Here is a 23,883-nt window from a genome sequence, read left to right as displayed (position 1 = left end):
AAGTGAAAGAAGTCTGCATCTTGAAAACCAGACCCCTGACCCTGGCAAGACCCTTGCCCAGGACCATTACACCAGCTCCAGCTTTCCACGAACAGACTGGATTTTCCTCTGAGCTAATAAAGCTGCCACAGCCTATTGGTTCTCACTGCCAAGGCTCCCCAAACAAAAATGCCAGGTGGTCCTACTACAAAGTCCAACAGCTGACCACCTGCCCCTATTTGTTAAGCTTACAGTCAGCGTTTTAGTGCTTCAGTTGGAAGTAGGAATTTATGGCTAGAATGACTGACCAGACATGTGAAGAAAGCCTTCAATTTGAGAGCAGGAGGCCAAAAACAAACAGGGGAAACACACACACACACACACACACACACACACACACACACACTAAACCTTGCAGGGGAAGGATACAATGTATTACAACCATGAAAAGGGCACCAACGGACATCACCACAGGCTTTCAGCATATTGGGTATAAGGTAAGAACCCTGAGGACTCCCTAAAAGGCACAAGGCTGACTACAGTGGTATCAGACTCCATGGCAGCAGCTCTGAATACTGAATGATGATGCCGTCAGGATCTGAGGGAAATTTTAGCCCATGATTTTATAGCCAGCTCAACTAGCCATCCAGCATGAGGGCTTCGTGTAGGCACGCTTCGTATTCCAAGACCTCACGAAGTACACCTCCTTGACACCCTTTCTGGAAGTTGCATGGAGAAGAGTAGGAAACTAGGAAATAGAGAGTCCAAAACAGGAGAGAGGCAAAGAGAAGTCACAGGATAATGAACTGCAGGTGGCCCAGCCAGGGTGGGAGGGCCAGCAGGAGGCCTTTAGTAAAAAGCAAAACTGAGATTGTCTGTTGCAGTTGGATGTTTTAAAAGAAAGATGGGGTTCTCACTCTGTTGCCGAGGTTCTTGGTTTTTATTTGTGCCCCCACCCCCCGGTTGATTTTGAACTCTTAGACTCAACTGATTTTCACGCCTCAGCCTCCTTAGTAGCTGGGGTTACAGGCACAAACCTCTGCACCAGACCTGCACTTGGAATTTTAAGTTGATATTCATATACCTATAAAATACCTCTGGAAGGCCAAGTAAGAATCTCATAATAGCAACTGCCTCAGAAGAGGGAAGATGGATGGGTAGGGGCAGAACACAAGAATATACATTAATTTTTCATTTTATTGTTTGCCGAAGAGCGCTTTGTACCTTTTTCCAATTGTATAATGTCTATTTAGGATGACTTTAAAAGATAATAATAGAGAAAACAATGGTATGGATAAGAATTTGTAAGACCATTGGAACATTTTTATAGAGTTAGGGTTAGGGGCATAGCTCAGTAGTTGAATGCTTGCCTTGTTCCCAAGCTTGCATCCCCAGCACACAGGCACATACATGCACACACACGTAAGTACATAGAAAGCAAAATATGTGACACAGAACTATGAACTCCTGCCTCCCACATGAAAGGACATATATTCAGAGCACTTGCTTGGTCCAATAGGAAACAGTGTGTACCATATCATGACAATCTCATGATCTCTGGCTATTTAATAAAAAGCTAACCAGTGGGAGGACGGAGGAGGGAGGCAAGCTGCAGCCTCGTCTTCTGCGGCAGGAAAGCAATGGCTAACCTCCGCATACACTGAAAATCCAGTGCCAGGGCATTAACTAGAAATACATCGGGGATTATCTGAACAACTGAAAGAACTGGAAGAAGTCACGAATACTTGTGGGAAGGGCTAGGGACTTTTTTCTTCAGGGGGGCGTATTAAGTCATTTTTCTTTTTCTTTGTGATACTGGGTATTGAACCCAGGGTCTTCGCACTGATCTACATCCCTAGCTATTTTTATTTTTTATTTTTGAGCAGAGTCTTGCTAAATTGCTAAATTGCCCAGGCTGGGCTCAAACTTGCAATCCCCCTGCCTCAGTCTCCCAGAGTGCTGGGATTACAGGCCTGTGCCGCTGTGCCTGGCGCCTTTCTTCCTATTTAGAGCTCTGAGTCTGGGGCTGGCTGTTAGACTCTGGATCCTATCCCCTACTCCCCACCCTGGATTAAGGAAACTGCCCTTGGGAGGCCACAGTGACCTCCCGTGCAAACTCTGGCTTTCTGCCCGTCCCATACCATCCACCCGCCCGCTCAGCAGTGCCGGGCCCCGGGATACACCTGCAGGGTGGCGGGTGGGGCTGTGGGAACAGGTGTGCAGGGGAAGCAGCGGCTGCCACCTGCCTTCCCGGCATCCTAACTGCCTGCTTCTCCTCCTCCCTCTTTTTAACCCTAGTCCTCTGCCTCACTTCCTGATAGTGGCCTCCTCGAAGACTCAGCCCTGGCGCTGCTCTCCTGCCCCAGATGTAGCCCCTGGAGGAGTCCTCACGCCGGGTCCTTTCCCCCTGATCTGCGTCACTGTGGTCCCTGTGACTTGTCTTAGCCCTTTATCTGTCTCCTTCTGGTTTCTGGTATCCATGTGCCAGTGACTTCCCCTCTGTGTAACAGGGTGACTGCCACAGGACAGGACAAAGCCCCGTCTCATCTCCTCCTTCCCCTCACTGACTCCATTTCATTTATTGATTCAGATAGTTATTCATTTGTGAATTTATCAAATATCTGCAAACTGTCCTCAAATTTCCTAGGCTAGATTTTTTTTAAAAATGTGCTGGGGATTGAACCCAGAAACTTCACCTTGAGCTACAGTCCCCGCCTCTTTTTATTTTGAGATGGTCTCAAAGGCGCCTGAAAACCCCCTGATGTTGGCTGTATAGAGCAGTAGTGGCGAACCTGCGGCACGTGTGCTGCAGCTGGTTCTTTGTTATTACTGAAAGCTCTAAAACATTCACCATCACTGCTATAGAGCATTTTGCCAAGGCCGTCTTACTGCGTTTTTTCTTTTACTGATCTGCCGGCCAGTTCATCCCTCCATCCATCCACCCATCCATCCATTCACTCACCCATTCATTCCTTCATTCATTTCTCAACAAGTTGGCCAGTGGGCTTGATGTGCCCAATGTAGGAATGAGCAGGACAGACAAGCTTGTGTGCACAGGTGTCCACAGACCTACAGGCTTATGAGATGAATCCCTGAGAGGCAGTGCCTGTGTCCTATCCACTGTCCTCCCCACCTTGACACAGGTCTCTCAGGGCAAACTAGAAGGGAGTCCGATGCTGAGGGGGCAGGGCCTGGTGCCCAGAGGGAGGCGGGAGAGGGCAGGGTGGACAGGGCAGGGGCAGGGCCACTGTCAGAGCCCGTGGGTGGCTGGGTGAGGGGAGCTCAGTTGGCGGCTTCCCAGCTTCAGCTTAATCCCCTGGTCAAACAACAGTGCTGAAAGGGCTGCCTGTGGCCTGGGCTTCAGAAGGCCCCGGGGGTGGGCGGGATGTGCCCATGGGGTGTGCAAATGCTTTGCTGGGGCCTCAAGGGAACTGCTTCCTTCCAAGGGGAAGGGGGCCTGCGGCCCAGACAGCAGGCTCGAGTCCTCCCCTTAGACTAGAGGATGTGGCTCAAGGGACAGTTAGGGGCTGGGCCAGCCTGTTTAGGACAGCAGGGAGCTAGAGGTCCCCTGTTGTCCCCCTTCGGCTGTTGGACATCCCCACCTCTCCTTGCCTAGCCAGCTCCGGCTGATTGGGTTCTTGGGGACAGTGTCCCTCTAGCCAGTCCCTGCCTCCTCCTGATGCACACGGGGAAATTCAGGCCCCAGCATGCCCGCCTGTCAAGGTGGCTCTGACCTGTCCCACCTGGGGAGCAACACAGCAAGATGGACACACATGTCCTGGGAGGAAGGTGACCCCTCAGGGCTCCCATGCACGTTGTCCCTGCCTCATGGTTTACGCGGGTCAGCACAGCCCTGGTCCGGGTGGCTGAACAAAGCCCCCTCAGATCCCCAGTCTTGCCCTCTCTTGTCACCTGTGTTTTCCTCCTCCTCACACAAGAATGTGTCAGGTGAACCTGGGCCTCTGTCCCACCCCATTGTTAACAACACCCCAGTTCCCCACCCTGGGCAGGCCCAGGCCTGCCCCATGGGGCTGGCCCACTGCCCCCTGCTGGAGTCCAAATACACCTGTTTACCTTTGGGCCTCTGCCCAGGATGCAGCTCCTGACACAGCCATCATCCCTGTGTGCTTCCTGCCCGCCCAGGGCTGGCTTAGCTCTGCAGGGGGCCTAGTGCAGGGCAGGATGGTTCCTGGGGAACTTCCAGACCCAAGAATCACTGGACCCCAATGTGCCTTGTCGTGCAGAACAACAAGTGCCCTGGGCAGAGAGGCAGAAGCTCCAAGGTTCAAGCTCCTGGCTTTCTTTTTCCCTCCTACCTATCACATTCCTGGGTATCCAGGGAGGACAGGAAAGAGGCTCAGGGACAGGGAGTAGCTCACTGATTTGGGAAAGGGCCTCCCCCAACACCTGAGGATGGAATGATTCAGGAGCTGGAGTGCAGGAGTTCCACGGCAAAAGTGGAGTTTGGGGCACAGAAATGAAAGGGAGGCTGGGCATAGTGGTGTATACCTATAATCTCAGCACTCAGGAAGCTGAGGCAGGAGGATTGCTGAGAGTTGGATCCCAGCCTGGGCTACATAGTGAGTTCAAGGCCTGCCTTCACTACAGAGTGAGACTCTGTCTCAAAAAAAAAAACCAAATCCAAAAACAAAGAAATGAAGGAGAGGAGACACCTGCTCAGAGAACTGGAGTCATGAGCTCAAGCCACATAGCTCAAAAGAACTAGGACAACCAGGCACAGTGGCACACAACTATCTTTCTGGCTGCTTGGGAGCCTGAGGCAGAAGGGTGGCCAAGTTTAAGCCTAGCCTGGGCAATTTGGCAATTTAGCAAGTTCCTGTTTCAAAATTTAAAAAATATACATAATGAGAAGGAGATATAGCTTCATGCAAAGGCCCTGGCTTCAATACTGTTGTGGAAAACATTAAAAAAAAAAAAGGAGCTGGAGTTGCAGCTCAGTGGTAGGGTGACTGCTTAGCATGTACAAGACCCTCATTTCCATCCCCATATTGTCCACAGTCCCCACAAGATACAGGCTGCGACAGTGAAGGTGTCACATGCTCTTGGATTGGCTCACTGGCCTAGAGATCTCTGTTTGGTTGGGCTCTGTGGACCGGATGGGATTATTGGTCCAATGATGAAGTCCTGCATCCGAGGGTTCTGTAGTGATGTCCTTATTTAGGGAGCTATACACTGAAGCATTTAGTATATTTAGTGTCATGTGTCACGTTTGCAACTTACTGTGAAATGGCACACAGCATGTTTGGGTTGGGATTATGCTTGATCTATAAATACATAGGAAGGAAATCAACATTGTTTTTTAGAAAAACCTGGGGTGCTGAGGGGCAGGCAGGAATGAAGAACTGCACAGGCCTCGGGGATTCACGCTTTCCTTGCCTCGGCAGTGCTGCCTGGATCATGCAAGCCCTCTCCAGAGCGCCCTGCCCTCTCAGTTTGGGCTGCGCACTGGATATAGCTAACAACCTTTAAAAAGTGCAGATGTTAGTCAGGTGCAGGCATGTGAACCCAATCTTCTAGGAGGCTGAGGCAGGAGGATCACAAGTTTGAGCCTAGCCTGAGGAATTTAGTGACTTAGTGAAACCCTCTCTCAAAATAAGCATAAAGAAAGGGATGGGGATATAGCTCATTGAGAAAGCCCTGGGTTCAATTCCCCATCCTAGGAGGTGGGGAGAAATGCTGGACACGCCAGAGATTCTGGTCTAATCGGTCCAGGGTAGAGCCTGGGTACTGAGCATCAGGGCTTTCAGGAGGCCCTGGGTGATTGTCAAAAGCAGACAGAGGCACACCTGGCTCTGCTTCTTTGGCCAGTGCTCCTCCAGGGGGTCACTGCACTGCCCCTGACATTTCCCTTCTTCCTCCCAGCAGGGGCCTGGTGCAGGCTGAGTCACACTGTACTGTCACTCAGGGTGTTCCAGCTTGGCTGGGGCTAGTGGGGAAGGATGCCACCCTGCTGTGTCCCAGTGCTGTGGTGGGCAGAGTGGGTGAGTGGAGAGAGAGGCAGTGTCGGGGCTGCGGCGCTGGGCGGCCCTGTCTGTGCGCTGTGTGCAGGGCTGGCTGGCATCTGTGTTCAGTGAGGCCCCTGCCCTGCCCGCCCTGTCCTGCAGTGTGTGTGCCCTTCTGGAATATTTGGAATAATTAGCAAGTGAAAGCAGCAAGTTAGCCAGGGAATGGGTTGGCCCACGGCCAAACTCAAGGACAAAGAAAGAAAAGGACCTGGGGGGCAGCAGGACTGTGGGGGCTGGGCAGGACAGCTCTGGACAGTACCCATTTGTGCCCGCGCGCACGCGCGCGTGTGTGTATGTGTGTGTGTGTGTGTGTGTGTGTGTGCGCACATGTGCAGCGGGGAGAATGTATATGTGGGGTCCCATGGGGGCTGGGTAGGCAGTAGATGCCAGGCAAACCTAGGGTGAGGGGATTAAGAGGTGCCAGCTGAGTGTCACCCAGACACATGTCCTGAGCCTCAGTTTCCCGTAACAGTCTAGTGGCAGTGGACCTGCCAGTGTGGGTAGGGAGGATGGTCTGAGTACTCCAGCCCTCTCCCTGGTGGCTTCCTCCTCCTGGTACCACACTGGGCTGGGTCAGGTGAATTCACACTAGTGCAGGAAGGGGGCCCTTGGGCTAGGTCTCTCTGACCTCATACTCTGTCCTGCCCGGCAAGGACCAAAGGAGGGAGGTACCAGAGACAGGCCCAGGCCAGGGATGCAGATGGGGCGGCGAGCCTGGGCAAGCCCTGGTGGTGGGAGATGGCGTGAGTCCCAGCACACTTGGCCTTTGTGAGTCCCAGGGCCAGCGTGCACCTTCCCCCTTTGTCTCCTGCTCCCCGGGGCCCTGAGCCCAATCCTCCCCACTGCACAGATGTAGGTGCTGAGGCCCAGGCTGCAAGCGGCTCCCAAGAGCTGCCTCTGGCCGCACCCTCCCCAGTGTGGTGGTGGGGATTTGGGCAGGGGGCCCTTTTATAGAAATTCACTGCCTCCCATCTTCCCCGAGCCGTCCCCCTCTTGGACACTGAAGCACTACCTCCCAAACAAACAATTAAGCAAAAATCACTGGGCCTTTGCTTTTTCCAAAGAAAGCTATGAGGAGGCCCATGTTGTAGATTTTGAGAAATTTTATTTAAAAAAAAATTTTACTGTAAATAACTTTCAATGAAAAAGGTTAACTTGCCCCACACAGAGGGTAGATATGGGAGGTAGCCCCAGGGGTCAGGATGGCACAAGACCCATCCCCAAGCTCAGGCAGGGGCAGGGGGCTGCCCCCCTTCCTGGTCCGGTGGTTCCAGCAAGCTTGGTCCCTCCCAGTTAAGTGTTAACTACAGCTATACTCACATTAGTCTATCCCTCTCCCCCACCCCCACCCCCAGCTTGGCTGCCCCTACCCCAACCCCCTCACTCCCCGCTGCTCTCAGCCTCAAATCCGGCTCCAGATTAGGGATTTACATCCTTCAATTTTCTTTCCCCTATAGATGGGGCCAGGCAGGCACAGACCCCAGAGGCTCTGCGGAACATCTCTGTTCCCCACCCTGCACCCCATCACTTCAGCCTCCTCTCTGTGCCCCTCCCCCAGTTAGTTCTTTGCCACCCTGGCCCTTAGGGAAGCTCTGCCGGGAGGAGCCTCCCGGGGGTTAATTTACTGTCATCTAATTAGCGCTTGTTGTACCTAGGAACTTTCTCTGAATAGAGACCTGGGGAAGCAGGAGGGATCGAGCGGGAGAGAGGGCAGAGCAGGGGGGGTGCACTGGGAGGGCCTTATTCTGTTCCTCCCAGCCTGGCTGGGATTCTTCCAGGCCTTGGTGCTCGTGGTGCAGGGCCCGTTAGCCTATCCCTGGAGTGGGGAGCTCGGATCCATGAAACACTGTGTATGGAAGGGATTGACGGGGGCCGGGGGAGGCAGCACTTCTGGTCCTGGGCTCCCAGTTCTCAGCCTCCTGGGCTTGAGTCTGAGGACAACCTGGGCTGGCAGCAGTGTGGCTGTGTGAAGCCAGCCTTGGGAAACCTGGCCCAGCCCCTGCCTGGGCAGTAAGATGTCCGTGGGCCAGTATTGGGGAGCAGTCCTGGGCCCTGACTCGGGCACTGTCTAGAGGCAGGGCAAGGCCTGGCCTCTTACAAGAAGGCACCCACGCCGGCCCAGTCCTGTAGGTCAGCGGCCAGGGTGGCATCCCCCGCCTCGAAGAGGGGTTCTGGGGGCAGGCAGCCATTGCCGTTTTCGTCCCAGGGGTGCTGCAGGAAGGACGTGGCCAGGAAGGTCTCGTCGAAGTCCAGGCTGTCAGCAGTGGCCTGCTCCACTGGAGGCCCCCAGGTAGCAGGGCAGTCGATGTGGCGGCCATGGACAGTGAGGTCCACGTCTCTGTGTGAGGCAGGGCTCAGTGGGGGGCTCAGCTCCAGGGCTTCCAGAGTGCTCAGCTCCCCACCCAGAGTGCTGGCCTCGAAGATGGCCTCCCAGTCAAAGTTGCCTTTGAGGGGCTCCAGCTCGCCCTGCTCCTCCTGGGTCAGCAGCAGGGTGCTGGAGACCCTTGGGACCTTGGCCACCCGCTTTGGCAGCGACTGCTTGCGCTTCCGCCCAAACCTGCCCTCGCCCGCGCCCCAGCCTGCCTCCCCTGTGGCCTCCTCAAACTCCCTCAGCAGCTGCTGGGCCTCGGTGTTCACGGTCAGTGGCCCGGCCCAGGTGGTGGCCCTGGGCTCCTGTGTAGCCTGGCGGGCAAAGGCAGGGTGGATGTGGACTGGGGGTAGCCGCCTCTTCTTGAAGGCCCCACTTAGCAACCGCTCTGCATACTGGGGGTCAATGCGCCAGAAGCCCCCCTTGCCTGGTTCATCCTTCTCTCGAGGCACTTTGATGAAGCACTTGTTCAGGGACAGGTTGTGGCGGATGGAATTCTGGGCACAGGAAGAGAGAGAAAGAAAGAACAGCTAGGTCAGTGGGGATGGTGCTGATGGAGTGGCACCCAGTACTCCTGCATGCTCCCCGCATCTTCTCTCTGACAGGGGGAAAGGAGGGCGACTGTTGCTCTGACCAAGGCGGCTGCTGCGGACTCTGGGACACCAGCCACAGGGCACCAGGAACCTGGAGTGCTGTCGGGGGCTTTTGTTCTCTGTTGCCAGGATATCTGCCTGCTCAGTCATCCGAGCTCTGAGCCGCAGGGTGGCTCTCAGTGCCACCCCCGTCCTCTGAACTGCCCTCCCTTACCCTGCTGTTTGCGGCCCTTGGCCAAAGCCTTCGGGTCCCCCACGGCCTGGACCGCCATCTCCCTCTGCCTGAGCCTGGTGAGCCCTCTGTTTGTAAAGTGAATGAGTAGGTCAATGCAGGGGGCTGGGCAACCATGGGTGTGTGTGTGTGTGTGTGTGTGTGTGTGTGTAGCTGTGAGGAGTGAGGGAATCTGGTGACTTTCCTTGTTCGTTGAGCCAGCTGCTGGCCCTGTCTTTCCAGCTCAGGCTCTGTTGATTATTACCCAGGCCAGAGCACAAGATGCACTTTTGGGCCCTGAGCTGCACAGGTCTAGGGTAAAGTGAGGATGGGGGTTTCTGCCCTAATGTCCAGACCGTTTGGAATGACCCGGGAGTGTGATCCTGTGGCCTGCCCCCTTCGGGTTCTTCAGGGAAGGGTGAGAGTCCTTAGGCCTCAATCTCCAACTAGCCCTGGATCCGAGGGTTGAAGACTCTGGGCAATGTTTACCCATCCTCCACCCCTGCATCTTCCTGCCTTGTCCATTCTTGGGTGCTTAGTTTTGTCCACATCATGCTGGGGGACAGGGGTGTAAGGTGGGGGTGGCAGGCTGGACAGTGCCCTGGCAAGGCTGGACTGTTTACGTGGCGGCCTGGGCCCCTTGGCTGCTCTGTGCCAGTACCAGAGACTTGGAACACGAAGACGGTGCAGCACGCAGAGCCCCTGTGGAAAGCACCTGGCTCAGGTAATTGTCCCCCCAGGGAAGCTGGCGGAGAAGGGGGGAGTGAGGCAGGAAACTGGGGAGGGGTTGAGGTGGGGGTTGAGACAGCAATTTTAGGAAGGTCCCAGAGCCCCTCCACAGGAGCAGCTGATCACATGCCTTACCATTCCTTCCTGTCCCCCTCCCCAAAAAGGGCAAAAAAACTCGCAGGCTGCAAAGGCCAGCAGGGAGGGTGGCTGGTTTGTCTTAGTCTAGCTCTGACTAACTGTCCTCCAGCAGGATGGTGTCCAGGAACTCCAGGACTCGGGACAAGAATGTGCTGTCAGCTCATCACCCTCCCCAGGAGACTCATCCACACAGTCTAGACTTGGTCTTCAGGCTGGGCTGCGGGATGTGTGAATTCTCTCCCTTTAAACCTCAACATCTGCACCCTTAAAGTCCTCTGCCCCTAGGGCAGTCGCCCTCTCCCCTCTCTGGAAGTCAAAGGAGGGGCAGTTCCAAGAACTGGGCTCCTTTGAGGACCTCGAGGCTCCCCTCCCTTGGGGGCCCTGGCTGCGCCCACTTGGCCTTGTAGATCTAGTGTGTGTGTCCGGTGGAGTGCGGGGAGGAGGACGTGGGAGGGAGCGCCACCATCCGCGGCTCCCCTACCTGCCAGGTGGGGTCAGCGTGGCGGAAGTAGCAGAAGTTGTCCGTGATCCACTTGTAGATGGCCGACAGGGTGATCTTGGTGGCCTTGCTGGCCTGCATGGCCATGCAGATGAGTGTGGCATAAGAGTAGGGCGGCTTCACGTGCGGGTTAGTGGCGTAGTCTACGTCGTCCGGGGGTGGGGCCTGCAGCCCAAGGGGCGCGCTTCTCGACGTGCAGGACGATGTGGGCTTGCCTGGTGTGTGCGGCTGCCCCAGGCAGGCGGGGTCTGCCGCCAGGGGGGACCCAGGAGCCATGGAACCTGGCACCTGGTGGTAGCCATGGGGGTCAGTGCCTCCCGGAGGGAGGATGGGGGCCTTGGCATTGAGAATGGAGAACTCCTGCAGCCATTGTAGGCTGGTCAGGCTGTCATCCAGGGTGTCGGACTCCTCCAGACCGCCCTCCAGCCCGGTCTCCTCTGCCAGCCCCGCTCCCGAGAGGCGCAGCCAGCTCTCAGCCATATCTTCGGGGACTCTCCGAGGGGGCGGTCAACATCCACGGGTTGAGCCTGGGTACCCGCCGCGCTGTCGATCCGCTGGCCCCTGCGGCTCCAGTTACACAGCCTCGCGGATGAACACTTCCATCCCGCGACCCGGGGGTCGCTTCCTAATATGAACGCAGCGCCTGCGGGAACCACAGTGAAACTGAGCACTCGATCTCCACCCCTGCGGGGAGAAGGTTGTGTACTGGGAACCTCTTCCAAATTCGTCCCCACGGCCTGCCAGGCAGGGTCCTGCAGTGCCCTGGGCCCCGCCGTTTTGTCTCTTTCCCTTTTCACTCCGAGGTTTTATGGGCGGCACGAGGGAAGCGGAGAGAGCAGCCAGAGGAAGAGCAAAGAAAGTAGGGTATCCCTTTTTCCGGGGAGCGGGAAATCAGGACCCCTCCGCCGCAACAAATGCAGACAGACCAGGCATCAGGGAGGGCGGTACCACGGGCCGGGGTGGGAGAGGTCGTCGGATTTTTGAGGAGAGATACCATACTAAAATGAGGGGTCATGAGAAGCCCAGAGAATTGGACAGAGTTACGTGGGAAGAGGGAAATTCCCAAAAACTCCTCAGTTGGCGGTCCCAGGACCCACTACTTCCGTCGCTGGGCTGGTCAGATGCCCCCCTTCCCGCGCTCCGTAGCACTTCCCTACCTTACCTGGCTCAGAGCGCAGCCCAGGACAGAGGAAGGTTCTGGAAGAAGTTCCTCACACCCCCGCGGCTCTCTGTTCCCAGCTCGAGGGCCGCGCCAGCGCCCCTCGTCGCCCCCCCACACTCGACGGCGCTTCTCTGAGTGCAGGCGACTGGAGGACCAGCGTTAAGTAGCCGCTCCAAAGGCTTCTCCTGCTGCCATGGTGACACTCCGCCCCCGTAAACAGCTTCCGCTGCTGCCATTGGCTAGCACGTCTCCAAGGAGACCGCGGGCTCTCGCTCTCCTCTCTGGCGGCAACTCTCTCTGAACTCCCTCCTTCTACCTACCTCTCGCGCGCCACCCAGCCCCCCTACCCGCCACTGCGTCCCGGCCCCGCGCATTCCCGCCCGAGGGACCCGCGCTGGGGTGGGAGAGCCGCGCGACTCCCGCCCGAGGCCTCGGAAACCGCCATACGTCCACGCGCCGGAGAACTGCCGCTCCCGCCCCCCGCCACTTTAGGTCTGGCAGCTCGGAGGCGTGGGTGGCTTCTGGGACCAGGCAGGGTTGCAGGGCCAAGGTTGGGGGAGCAGGCTCGGGCCCGGGCACCATATCCTTGAGGATTTCTTTCCTCTTCTCTGGGCCGTAAGTGGCACTTTCTCATGTTTCTGCGGCCTTTCCCTTGCTTACGACCCCAAGTGTCCTCTGTGGTTTCCGGGGACAGGTCTGACTCTCCGATGCCACCTGCCGCTCACATCCGCAGAAGCGGCCTCACTGCTGGCAGTCACAAAGCTGATAGGGTGCCCCAATGGCTCTTGGTAAGCAGCTCCCTGCCCTCCCATCTTCACAGGGCTCCCGGAAGCCAACATTCCAGAGGGTTCTGCAGGGGTGCTCTCCCTTCCAGATAGCCAAGGAAGCACAGCCAGTACCAAAAAAAAAAAAAAAAAAAAAAAAAGGAAAATCCACCGAGTTGCCAAATCCTGCTAGTGGGATTATTTGACCTGTAAATTTCAGCATCCTTTAAGTGACAGGAACTGTGAGGGACACTGGGGACTGGCTGTCCCTCCTCCCTTCCCCTGGCCTCCCTCCTGTCACCACTTTCCTACTTTTTAATTATTGAGGAGCTGCAGTGTTGGAAGTTCTCCGGTTTAAAGGTGGCTGCAGAAGCTGGGGTCGGGCTCTGCCCAGGAGTGGAAGGCTGGGAGCCAGAGGCCTTGTGCCAAGGCCACACAGAAGGCCAGGAACATGCATTTTCCTCCCCCTTGTCTTGGCTGCTCCTCCACCTCTAGATCCTCTTGAGTAAAAATATTATAGTCGTCCTGAGAAACTTGAACAGAAACTTTCGCAAATCAGTCCACTTTGTGGTTTAGCTCTCCTTCCCTTGTAAACAATTTTATTCATTTTAAAGAATCATGCAGCAATCCATAAATATTGTATTCTCGGTGTCCTCACTGTAGTGTGCTCACAATGTACTCCAGAGAGTGCGGGTGTACACAGATGGCACCAACAGTATACACACGCACGCCTGCATACACCAGGTGTGCAGGCCCTAGGCCAGAGTGAGCAACCAGCATGCCAACACCAGGCGGACAGGGTCTATCTCCCCAGTGAGACAGCTTAAAGGGCTTGGGTCTGTGCCCAGAAAATGCCCCAGTGATGTATAAACTGGTGGGATGGAACCGGATAGAAGGCAAAAAGGCTCTGTGAGGAAACTAGGATCACAACTGTAGCCCAGGCCATGGAAGAGTGTGGAGCTAGTATGGCTGTTAGAGCCACAGGTACCCCCAGTTAGTCTATGCCCTCCAGAAGCCGCCACCTGAACCATCAGGGCAAATGCTGTCTTCAGATGATAAACTGAGGCAGGGGGTGGCAGTGGGCCTGTTCCTGATCATGCTGATGGAGGCTCACCCCTTTGGGTGGGCTACTTCTGCCTGCCAATAGCTAAATGGGGGGGACACTGAGCAACTCAAAGTAAAGGGCACTCTAACCTAAGTGTGTCTTGGTTAGGGATTGGAGGCCTGCCTGGGAGAAGACAGAGCACTTGCTGTGAGGAAGGACAGGGATCCTCTGGGAAGGGTTGATAGCGACTTCTGTGGCTAGTGGCCTGAGGCTACTGTTTGCCTACATCTCCTTCATCTCAGCTACTTCCTCCATCCTCCCAGGTTACACCACACTGTGAATACTACCTGCCGAGAGAGGAGGAGGGTTTGTGTGCCACCACCCCAGGCTAAGGGAAGCTCCCTGGTGCTTCTGGGGTTCACACTTCAAGGAAATCAGGAAGTGAGGTTATTGCTCAACTTATACTGGTTTACGTCTTAAATATGAAAAGGGCTGCCAAGGGAAGGAAGGGACATTAGGTGAGCTATGGAATGGCACAGTCCACTGCAGTGTTCAGAGGGGGTGGACACTGGAGCTTACAGCTTGGCCTGTTGTTTCAAGCAGGACAGCAGATTCTCCTCCAGCAGAACAGGACATGAGCCATAACCACTAGGCAGTGTGACAGTCACCATACTCCTGGCCTCTGCAGCTACACAAAAGGTACAAAGGACGCCTTGTACACTTTTTTTTTTTTTTTTTTTTTTTTTGTGGCGGTGGTAGTGGGGATCCAGCCCAGGAGCACTCTACCACTGAGCTACATCCCCAGATAGGGTCTTACTAAGTTGCCCAGGCTGGCCTTGAACATGCAGTCTTCCTGCCTCTGCCTCCCGAATAGCTGGGATTATAGGCATGAACCACCATGCCTGGCACATTGAGCTCTTTTTGGCAAGCTCTTCTAGGGTAACAACTGCGAACACTAATATAGTAGGCACAGTCTAAAGCTTACCCACACCCAACTCTCACAAGTAATTGTTTCTAACTGCTTCTCAGATAATCTCACCTTTTCCAAAAGCCACTGGAAAAAACATCCATGTGAGAGCCACACAGAACCCACTGCGAGGAGAGGTGAGATACCCAGGACTCCCAGCCAGCCTTGCTGCTGTAGGCTTCCTTTGTATGGTGACTGGAAGGCCCCTTCCTTCCCTCTCACTCTCAGATCTTGAAGGGAGGGGAGGGAAACAGAGTAGGAAGAGTCTGCAAGGTGAAGGTCCTGGGGCTCCTAGGCCACTACTTTTGGCCCTGGGCTACTGCCTGGACTTACACAGCTCAGGGTTCCCCACACTTCCCTTGGTGGTTCTGGGCACCACTTTAAGAACTGCTGCTTCACACTTCTCTTAGCCTATTTCTTCAACTTTTAAAGAAGGGATGGAGACGGGGGCATAGGAACCAGACCCCCCGCCCCAGGGCTGTCATGAAGAAGAAATGTACAATAGCCCCTAGCACTGTGTACACAGAAGTGGTCCAGAAATGCTCTTGAAATGTTGCCTCTGGGTGGAGTCTCAGGCCTCTGCAATGCTACCTGATCAGGAAAAGGCCTCTAGAAGGGAGTCATCCTAACTAGGGTCTTGGATTCAGGGCTTTTTTTGAAGCAGACAGATACATGAGACACAGGAGGTCAGCTGTGCTCCCGAAGGAAGAACCAGCTTTTCAACCAGCCTTTTGGCTGCCGCCATCTCGCTCATCCTTGAGAATGGAGCTCTTAATGCTTCAGGAGGGCAACGCCACACCTGGCACAAGACTGCTCCCTCTTCTCAGGCGTCATCCCCTGACCACCCCCAACTGGAGGTTTCAAATTGGTTTTGAGGTGCCAGAGACCAGAAATTCTCAGATGGGTGTTTGTAACAAAGCTGCCAAAACTCTGAGTCTGCTTGGTCTGCCCCCTAAGGAGAAAAAACACAGAAGAAACAAGTAGCCCCAGGCCCTCAGCTCCACCTGCCCATGAGGGCAGCAGACACAGTCCAGGGTCTCTGAGGAGTGTCTCATAAGCTGCAGTTCAGTGGTATCAGCCCACGAGGAGAAAGGAGGGCTCTGGTCCCTTTGGAGGGGAAGGATCAAGGTTACAGGAGACAAGGCTGAGAAACAGCAGGTTGAACTCCACATCCAACTTTCACGTGGGTATGCAAAGTCTACACATGTCCTGCTGCAGATGTCAGGAGGCCAGTGGCCCAGTGCAGACAGATGGAATGCAAGGACAGGAGGGGCGCCTGGGGAGAAGGGCAGGTGCTCTCAGACAGCCAGAGGACTCCACACGCAGGACCTGTCCTCAGGGTCGTCTAGGCTGCTGGATGATAAGCGCCGGCGCTGAGTGTTCCGACGACTGACAATGTTGTCATCAGCCTGCCAGGGACCTGCAGGAGAGGAAATGAAGGTTACAGGAGGCAGACCTTGGGGAACGTTCACCGGGTGTATCCAGTGGGAAAGCCTGGGAGCTTGACATGGAAGCGAGCATGATTCATGTGATCTGAGACTCTCAAGTGTGCAAGCACAGTGCATGAGAGGAAGAACAGGAGAAGTAGGTGTCAACATGTGCAGGAGCTGCTCCCCGCTGGGCTAGGCAGTCACTGCCACTGTGCCGTGGCCCATGGACACAGAGGGACAGGATAGGGTCAGTTTTGTGATCTTATACTAGTGTCAACTTTTGTATCTGAATTATTTGGTTCTGGAGTCTGCCCATGTTATAGTTGACAGAGAAAAAGAAACTGGGCCTCACTGAGCTATTTCCTCCAGGACAGACAGAAGTGGACAAGGATGAGGAGCATGCGGATTCTGCGGAAGCCTCACTGTTTGCTGGCCAGCTAGCAGAGTGCCGAGGACAGAGATCATCTGGTGGGAGGACAATGTGATGCTCTGGTGCCCTTCCTCTTTTCTTCTTCTCCTGTACCCGGAGCAGACACTGGTGCCATTAACCCAGGACACACTAGCCTGAGGGTCCCACAGGAGCCATCTACTCTGCTCACCCTCCTGCCCTGAACCTCTGGCCACCTTGTGTCCAGGCTGGAAACCCATTTCTGGCACCTCCCTCCATTTTGTGCTCTGCATCCAATTCACAACCACTTCCTGTTCGCTCATTTCTTAGTTGTCTTCCCATGATGTCACACCTACCTGGACTTCCCACCTTGTTTACAGTATACTGACTGTAATCTTGGCAAGTCATTTTACTTTGATCCTGGGCTTTCTCAGCCATCTCATGGAAGGCAAGAACTTCCCTCATGGGTGTGCAAAGGAGCCAGGGATCCTATTTGCTGCGCTGAGCAGAGTGTGCTCAGGAATCAGACCCCACAGCTTTGTTTAGATCGCCCTCGTGTCTCCCCCTGCATTGTCTTCCAGCCATCAAACTGGCTCCACCTGTTTCCTTCCCTCTAGGACGGCTGGAGAGCTCCTTCTGCCAGGAATGGCAGAGTCCCAGTCACTCCAGCCTGGGTGTGAAGCCTGCCTTCCTGGGCTTGTAGAAGGTGGTTTGTCCTGTGGACTCTGTGGCCTCCTCTCCCAATCCATCTTCCAGCTGGGTGAGACCCTGAGTGTTCCCCAACAGCCTGATTCCCCACTTCTCTCCTTGCACTGTGGAAACAGTAGGCCTTTTTTCACTCCTCTGTCAGACACAGCTCCTCCAGGCTGGGGGCCTGGCACATTTCCTGCTACCCCTCAAAGCCCAGCAGGGCACCTTGCCCATCAGAGGACTTCTTTGGGGGATGAGGCTGGTCAACTCTAGAGTGTTGTCCTGAGGCCACTCACACGTGATGGGGGTCAGCCCCAGATTCAGCCAGCCTAAGACCCAAGACCCTTTAAAGGCAGAAGCACTGAGATGGAACAGGTCCCAACTGCTCATTTCCCCATAAACATGCTGGCGTGGTAATCTGTCCTGAGGCTGAAGTAATGGTCCTGGTGTTGGAACCCAGGGGAGGGGAGGGAGTTACCCAGGCAGGTCTCAGTGCCTTTCACACAAACTGCCGGTGGGAACTCCACTCCCTGAGCTATGAGTCAAAAGTGCTCCTTCCCCTCGAAGGATGGTACTCTAGAGGGTGGCAGAAGGCGTATCAGGCAATGCTCAGACTGCCTGTTCAGGCAGGAACCCCAAATAAAATGAGCTGTTTGTTCATTTATATAATTTGGTAGATGTCATACCTATTCCTCAATGTTTATGGGGCAGGACTCCGGAACTGCGGCTGTTCAGTGGGAAAGACCAAAAGCAAATGGTAAACAAGAGAGAAGACACACATGCACATACAAATAAAAACAGCAGCACCAACATTGCCACCATCGCCTCCACCGCTGCAGCACACCATGCCGAGATGCTGGGTCTGAGAGGCTGCCCAGGGCGGCCGTTTAGACCAACCTAGCAGGAGCACTAATACAAGCTGTACCATTCTAAAAGAAGTCTTAGCTAGGGCCATACACAAGCTCCAGTGGGACAGACCGACTCTGAAGGATAGTCTGTACGGAGGGGAGATCTGTCAGGAGAATGAGGTGGCCCCTCAGAGAGGAGCTGAAGGGCCCACAGCAGACCCTGCTGGCACTCCTCTCAACTCCCTTTGAGGGCTGCCACGGAGTCAGGCTCCTGGGCCCTCCAGCCAGAAAACAGAGCTTGGTGACTTGAACTACCCCCAGGGAGATGGACAAATGTGCTTTCCATCAAATTCTACTTGGGGAATCAGAAATGGGGGAATGAAGAGACCTACAGAGGGAGATTTCAGGAGCACTTTTAGGGAGATCTGGCATACCCCTTTCTTGCCTCTCTAACCCATAGTTAAATTTATTTTTGGTACTGGGAATCGAACTCATGACTTCATGCTTGCCAGGCAGGTGCTGTGCCGCTGAGCTATATCCCCGGCCCACCACAGTTAAATTTAAAGGACAGAGTTCAGTTGTCTTTGTAGTCTCCCTTAAAGGCAAAGAAACACTTAATTTGGACTTTTTTCTTAGTGTCCACAAAGTGTAAACTTTCCTAGTACCATCATAGTCTTGGGTTATGAGGCCTGAAAGCAGGAGCGAGGTCAGGAGATATCCAGGAGTATGTTTAGATTTTACCAGATATGCTCACTCCTGTACAATCCAGTCATTTAAAGGTCTTTGTATTTCCACTATAAACCCCCATTATCCTTGCTTTTTCCATCTCATACATGTCCTGGAACCTTTCCTCAGAACTGTCACTTGCCCCTGTCACTCTCCAGACATCTGTGTCACACCCGACCAAATTCCCTGGAACCATATCAACAGCACACAGTTCTGGTCTTACAACCTACATCTCTCAACTCAGACGCCCCCTCCTTGAGGATTTCTCAGAAGCAATCTCAGAACATATTACCCCCAGTGAGAGGAACATGGGGTTCCAGAAGATCTGGCAAAGTTTTGGGGGAAGAAGGGCTAGAACAATGCAGGGGTCTTCTAAACCTCTCACAAATGTGAGCAGAGTGTTGAGGATGGGCCCTGGGGCACAGTGGTTGGCAAGAACATGGTGTGGGGCATGGGGCCAGTGTGAGCTCCTTCCCTGGGCTCTGCTCCCCAGTGGCCCTCTGTAAATGGATGGCATCTACTTTTCGGGAAACAGACTCAAACAGGGACCATATGCACAAGCAGCCCTCCTGAAGGCTGCCCACTGCCCACGGGAGCAGCAAGGAGCCAAGCCAGTCTGTCGTGGTCAGATGGACGTGTGAGCCCACAGCTGAGTGTGAAGAGCCTGCTTAGTCCATGGCTACCAACATGGACTCTCCTGGCTTTGACCCAACAGAGACTTCCAGAGTCTCCCAGTGCTTTTCTATCAGTGTGATGCTAATAGAAGAATTAGAGAAATGTTGTTCCAAGAGAGTAGATGCATCCGCCCACCTCCCACCCTCTGGACCTCTGTTGAGGATTTAATGGACACTAAAAGCATCTGTCTATGCCTGAGACCCTCTCTCAACAGCTACCACAGGTGTTTGTATTCCTATCTGGCCAAACATGAACCCAGGGCAATCCCAAAGTTACTGGCTCTAGAAGTCACCATAGGAAGCCCAGGGCTACTTTCTTCCTTTCTGGTCTTGCTGCCCTTCCCATAACCCTACGAGTGCAGTACATACGGACACGCAGGCTGAGTGGAGGGAGTTAGGAAGAAGAAAAAGAATAAGCTCAGTTTGCACCAGCGCTGTTGGCTTAAATAGTTCCCAGCAGCTCCCTCTGCCAAAAAGCAGGGATGTGTGGGGAGCCCTTGAAGGGAGAGGCTGGCTGGCAGAGAACTGCCGCAGAGACAGGCAGAGCTAGGTACAAGTACCATCCTCACCCAGCTATTGGCCAAGGATGCCAATTGAAAACAAATCCCCTCCATAAGTCTCACCACGGAAGCATGCCCATTTTTGCTGAACAGAAATTATTCTCATAAGTATTTTTTTCTTGGCAAATCTTAGGTGATTGAAATACAGGCCCTTGCCAGTTAGGAACAAAAAGCTGTCTGCAGCCCTAAGCGAGAGCCCTCAGTGTGAGCATGTCAGCAAGCTCGAGGCTGGGCTGAGCAGAGGCAGGGAGGACAGTGCTGGCACAGAGTGAACATGAACTTTCACACAAAGCTGCAACATAAATGAGTTTAAAAAAAACAGACAGACAGATCCACATTTGGCAAAAAGATGTGAAACACAGATGGACAGATGGAAGCAAGGTCAGGAGTGGGAGGGCAGGGAGTAAGTGTGCCCTGGTACCCAGCAGCCCCAGTCCAGGTCTAACTGGGCAGGAGGCAGCCACAAGGGTCAATGCCCTTCCTCCATGCTCAGGCTGGAGGGGTCTGTCCTGGGCCTGTGCAGGAGAAACAGGTGAGCTGGTACTCCCTCCTTGGGCCTCACTGAAGATTAAGAGACCTTGGCAGTATCTTCAGGACAAACAAAATAGAGATGACCAAAGTGCCCTTTGCAAGGCTGGAGAAAGCATCTCCTGAGCCTTCTGGCCTCCCTGCCACAAGCCTGCGTGGGGCCAGGGCCTGCTGGGACCGTGTCTGGCACAGGCTGATGGAGAGTGGCAACCACAGGAGGTTATGTGGCTCCAATACCTCCAGCCACTTCGCTGAGCGAGTAAAGCACTGGACCCAGGAGGCTATTCCGAAGCTGAAGCAGGTCTTCATTCAAGACTGTTGGTGAGGACTACAACAGCACAGCGGGAAGGACAACTTCTGCAGTGGAACCAGGAGGGGATGTGTGACCTGATCCACTCAAGTGAGACTTGAGTTTTAGAGAAGTGGTTTTTGGAGCCTATGAATGAGCACATGGGGTCAGTGCTCAAAGTGTGATTAACATAGTTGCTTGACAGGAAGTGACCTCAAGTTCAATTTGGAACAGTGAAAAGGACAGGGGCACACTGACAACTGGATCAAATTTACAGTTAGGGCTCCAGGGAGCAGAATTACCCCTGGCCCCCTGGCCTCTTCTTTCAGATCTAAAGCTAGGATGTACAAAAACTGGGAAGCTAAAGCTCACTGGACCACAAAGATATTCAGTGGCCTATAATGCTGGTTTTCAAATTCCTTTCTGATCCTAACTTAAATATATGTCTTATGGAGAAGCTACATTTTCACTTTTAAAGGGGTCAGACTAACTTTCCAAGACCTGCATGGAGGGGTGTTTGTTTGCTCAAACTTCCTGCTGATGAACATAAGACAGGCTAGTTGACATGGTATGTGCAAGATCCTGAGAGAGGGGGACACTTGGGCCAAATCAGAAGAGCAATTTTTCCTATCCCAATATTCTCAGAGCAGGAGTCATTCTCTGTAAGAGCTCAAGAACTCTCCTGAGGCCTTCTCACTTCTCAGTAGCTGTCTCCAGCACCTTCAAGTACCCTGGCCTTGCTGGCAGGCACTGCAGGGCAGGAGACAGGTGGACAGGGTGAGACCAGGGTTTAGAACGGAGGGATGTCTCCCTCCAAGTTCATGCCAGCAGACTGCCACTCACCGGGTAAGCAGACCTCAGAGCACAGCTTATTGTCCAGTGCTTTCACGCTTGCGATGTCAAAGTCATTGTTATTGTCACACTCCATACCTAGAAATGCGCATGTCCTCTGGCCTGTAATGGAGTTAAGGCAGTTAGAGAGGGGCTGGCTGTGTTTTTCTCTGCTTTGCTGTCCTTAAAATAAAAATCTTAAGGATGGAGACAAAAAATAAAATCATGTTAAAAAAAGACAATAATTAAGTGGGTAAAGAGTAGACAAAAAAGGAATCAAATTGTGTGGGCACGCCTAGGTTCTTGCGCCATCCTGGTGTGTTTCCCTAACTGGCCCCTTTTTAGCTGCTGTTTCCTAATTCAAGTCCCTGTAGAAGGCTGTGGGGCTTGGGCTCAACAGAAACCACTACAGAGGGCAGCTACCCGGGCCAGGCCACTGTCACCATGGCAGCAGAAGCTGGAGAACATCAGGGAGGGGTGTGTGGGGGTGATACCCTGCTCATGCGTGTGGCTATCTACAGTATGAGGGGGGCTGTTTATGACCACAAGGCTCTACAACATGATAAACACATAAAACAACAACTAAAGGCCTTTGGTTCCATAATTTTGTACATCAAATCAGAATGACCACATTCACAAAATTATGATTTATTCTCTTATGAGACCAAAGTTGTTATTTTGAGTATGTTTTCAGTGAGTGCTCAGAAAGCTGCAGACATGTAAGAGGGGAAAGGGAAAATTGAAGAAGTGATTTTTTTCTTCTTCTTTTTTTTTTTTTTTTGGTACTGGGAATCGAACTCAGGACCTTGCACTTGCTGCAGACATGTAAGAGGGGAAAGGGAAAATTGAAGAAGTTATTTTTTTCTTCTTCTTTTTTTTTTTTTTGGTACTGGGAATCGAACTCAGGACCTTGCACTTGCCAGGCAGGTGCTTGTGCCACTGAGCTATATTCCTGGCCCTTTTTCTTTCTTTCTTTTTCTCTTTTTTCTTTTTTTGGGTGCCAGGAATCGAACTCATGACCTCATGCTTGCCAGGCAGGTGCTGTGCTGCTGAGCTATATCCCTAGCCCCAGTGATTTTGTTTTAGAGCTCCCCCTTTTTTCCTTGATCAAAGGGAGAGAAGAAACCATCACCTCGTGACTGAACCTGGGACACCAAAATCATCTGCTGAGGTTATAAAGCTTCAAGCCCAGGGCTGGTGTGCAGGAGCGGGAGGCACGGCCCCAGTGGCTGTCCTCTCTCCAGGTCTTGGCGGCCGGGAGCTGTCAAGTCTGACACCCCCAAGCAATGGCCAGTGCTGAAGCAGAAGCAACTAGGATGACATCTGCTGGTGCAACTGTGTTTAGGCCACGGGAGGTGTGTGCTCAGGAGGTGCCCCAGGGCAGAGAGGGAAGGAAGTCTGGCTCCTGGGATAGGTGGTGTGGCTTCTCCCGCCTTTCCTTCTCCCTCCTTCCTTACCCTGCAGGCATTCCTTCTTTTCCAGCCTCGCTGACAACAAATTCTTCCAACTAGAGAAATAACAGATGCCTGAACTATGGCAAAGCCATCACTACGGTGCCTACAACGTTCTTGCCTAGGCTGAGCTGCTGAATTAAGCCACATCATCCCTTGGCCACACTCTTGGGTGTGTGCTGCCTCCTAAGGTCCCCTGTACAGTAATGTCAGTCACCTTTTCCACTAAAGCAAAATCAGACAAGGTATCGAACAGTCCTGTCTCCTGCCTGGAAGACTCTGCTGCTGCTCTCTAGACAGCTGTCAGGGCAACTCTGTGGCTTAGCTAGAGACCTGCAGCTGGAGTTGCCAAAAGCGCGGGTCTACTGACTGCACGGGCAGAACAGGAATGTCTTTTGCAGCATCCTCATCCCGAAACCCTTGGCTCTGAGTCCTTGAAGGAGCTGGGAAGCTCACTGAGGTCGTTGACATGCTTCTTGCCTTGATATACCAGCAAGAACACAACTGTTCCCCCAACAGCCACTCAACTGAGCACTGCCACCAAGTCCCAGCATTTCTCCTTTCTCTACCCTTAGAGAATACCCAGCAGAGACACACAATACAAGGGAGCAAAAGGCCAGGTCTTTTACCATCTTCTTGCATGGGAGAGCTGTCTTCTTCCCCTATGACGTCATTTCCCTAGGACAGAAGGAAGGGTTTATGAGTTTAACAAGGCAGTCTGAGGAGGAACCACCCCAGCGTCATCTAACTCCACAGGTTATATCCACAGTGCACATTTCTCAACCATGTTTGGCATGCCGAGGTGGCTGGGGGAGGGTCCACCAGTCTGTGGGAACCAGGTCTGAGCCACACTGTAGACGTATACCTAGAATGGTCTGTCAAGAACACCCTTGTACCAGGTGTGGTGGTGCATGCCTATAATCCCAGAACTTGGGAGGTTGAACTCATAGGAGGATCACTGTGAGTTTGAGGTCAGCCTGTGCTACA

General features: G+C 53.6%; 2 protein-coding genes across 3 annotated transcripts in view; both read right to left on the bottom strand.

The window, feature by feature from the left end:
* Nucleotides 1–7,090: 7,090 nt before the first annotated feature.
* Foxj1 (forkhead box J1) lies at nt 7,091–11,842 on the bottom strand. The gene is made up of 3 exons (XM_005407440.2): nt 11,706–11,842; nt 10,526–11,186; nt 7,091–8,870 (listed from the first exon to the last, which is right to left on the bottom strand). Exons 2-3 carry the CDS (start codon nt 11,021–11,023, stop codon nt 8,100–8,102), a joined length of 1,269 nt encoding a protein of 422 aa, XP_005407497.1. The 5' UTR covers nt 11,024–11,186; nt 11,706–11,842; the 3' UTR covers nt 7,091–8,099.
* Nucleotides 11,843–14,235: 2,393 nt separating this feature from the next.
* The window catches only part of Rnf157 (ring finger protein 157), a gene marked incomplete in the record, with an annotated part of 81,685 nt that continues 72,037 nt past the window's right edge, over nt 14,236–23,883 (bottom strand). The window contains 4 exon segments of one of the 2 annotated variants that reach the window (XM_005407444.2): nt 15,815–15,901; nt 17,676–17,716; nt 21,458–21,568; nt 23,526–23,574. In XM_005407444.2, the coding sequence (XP_005407501.1) occupies nt 17,676–17,716; nt 21,458–21,568; nt 23,526–23,574 (201 nt within the window). 2 annotated transcript variants of the gene reach the window in all.

This window comes from Chinchilla lanigera, unplaced genomic scaffold, assembly GCF_000276665.1.
Source record: "Chinchilla lanigera isolate Chin_1 unplaced genomic scaffold, ChiLan1.0 scaffold00105, whole genome shotgun sequence".
In the NCBI taxonomy this organism is placed as follows: Eukaryota; Metazoa; Chordata; class Mammalia; order Rodentia; family Chinchillidae; genus Chinchilla; species Chinchilla lanigera.
Note: the sequence above shows the minus strand (reverse complement) of the source record. Positions and strands in the feature narration are given on the sequence as shown.

Bases quoted from the DNA above. Each gene is read 5' to 3' on its own strand.
- Foxj1 (XM_005407440.2), bottom strand. From the start codon at position 11,023: ATGGCTGAGAGCTGGCTGCGCCTCTCGGGAGCGGGGCTGGCAGAGGAG. The intron at 8,871-10,525 runs GTAGGGGAGCCG...TCCTGTGCCCAG, and splicing joins ACGCTGACCCCACCTGGCAG to AATTCCATCCGCCACAACCT.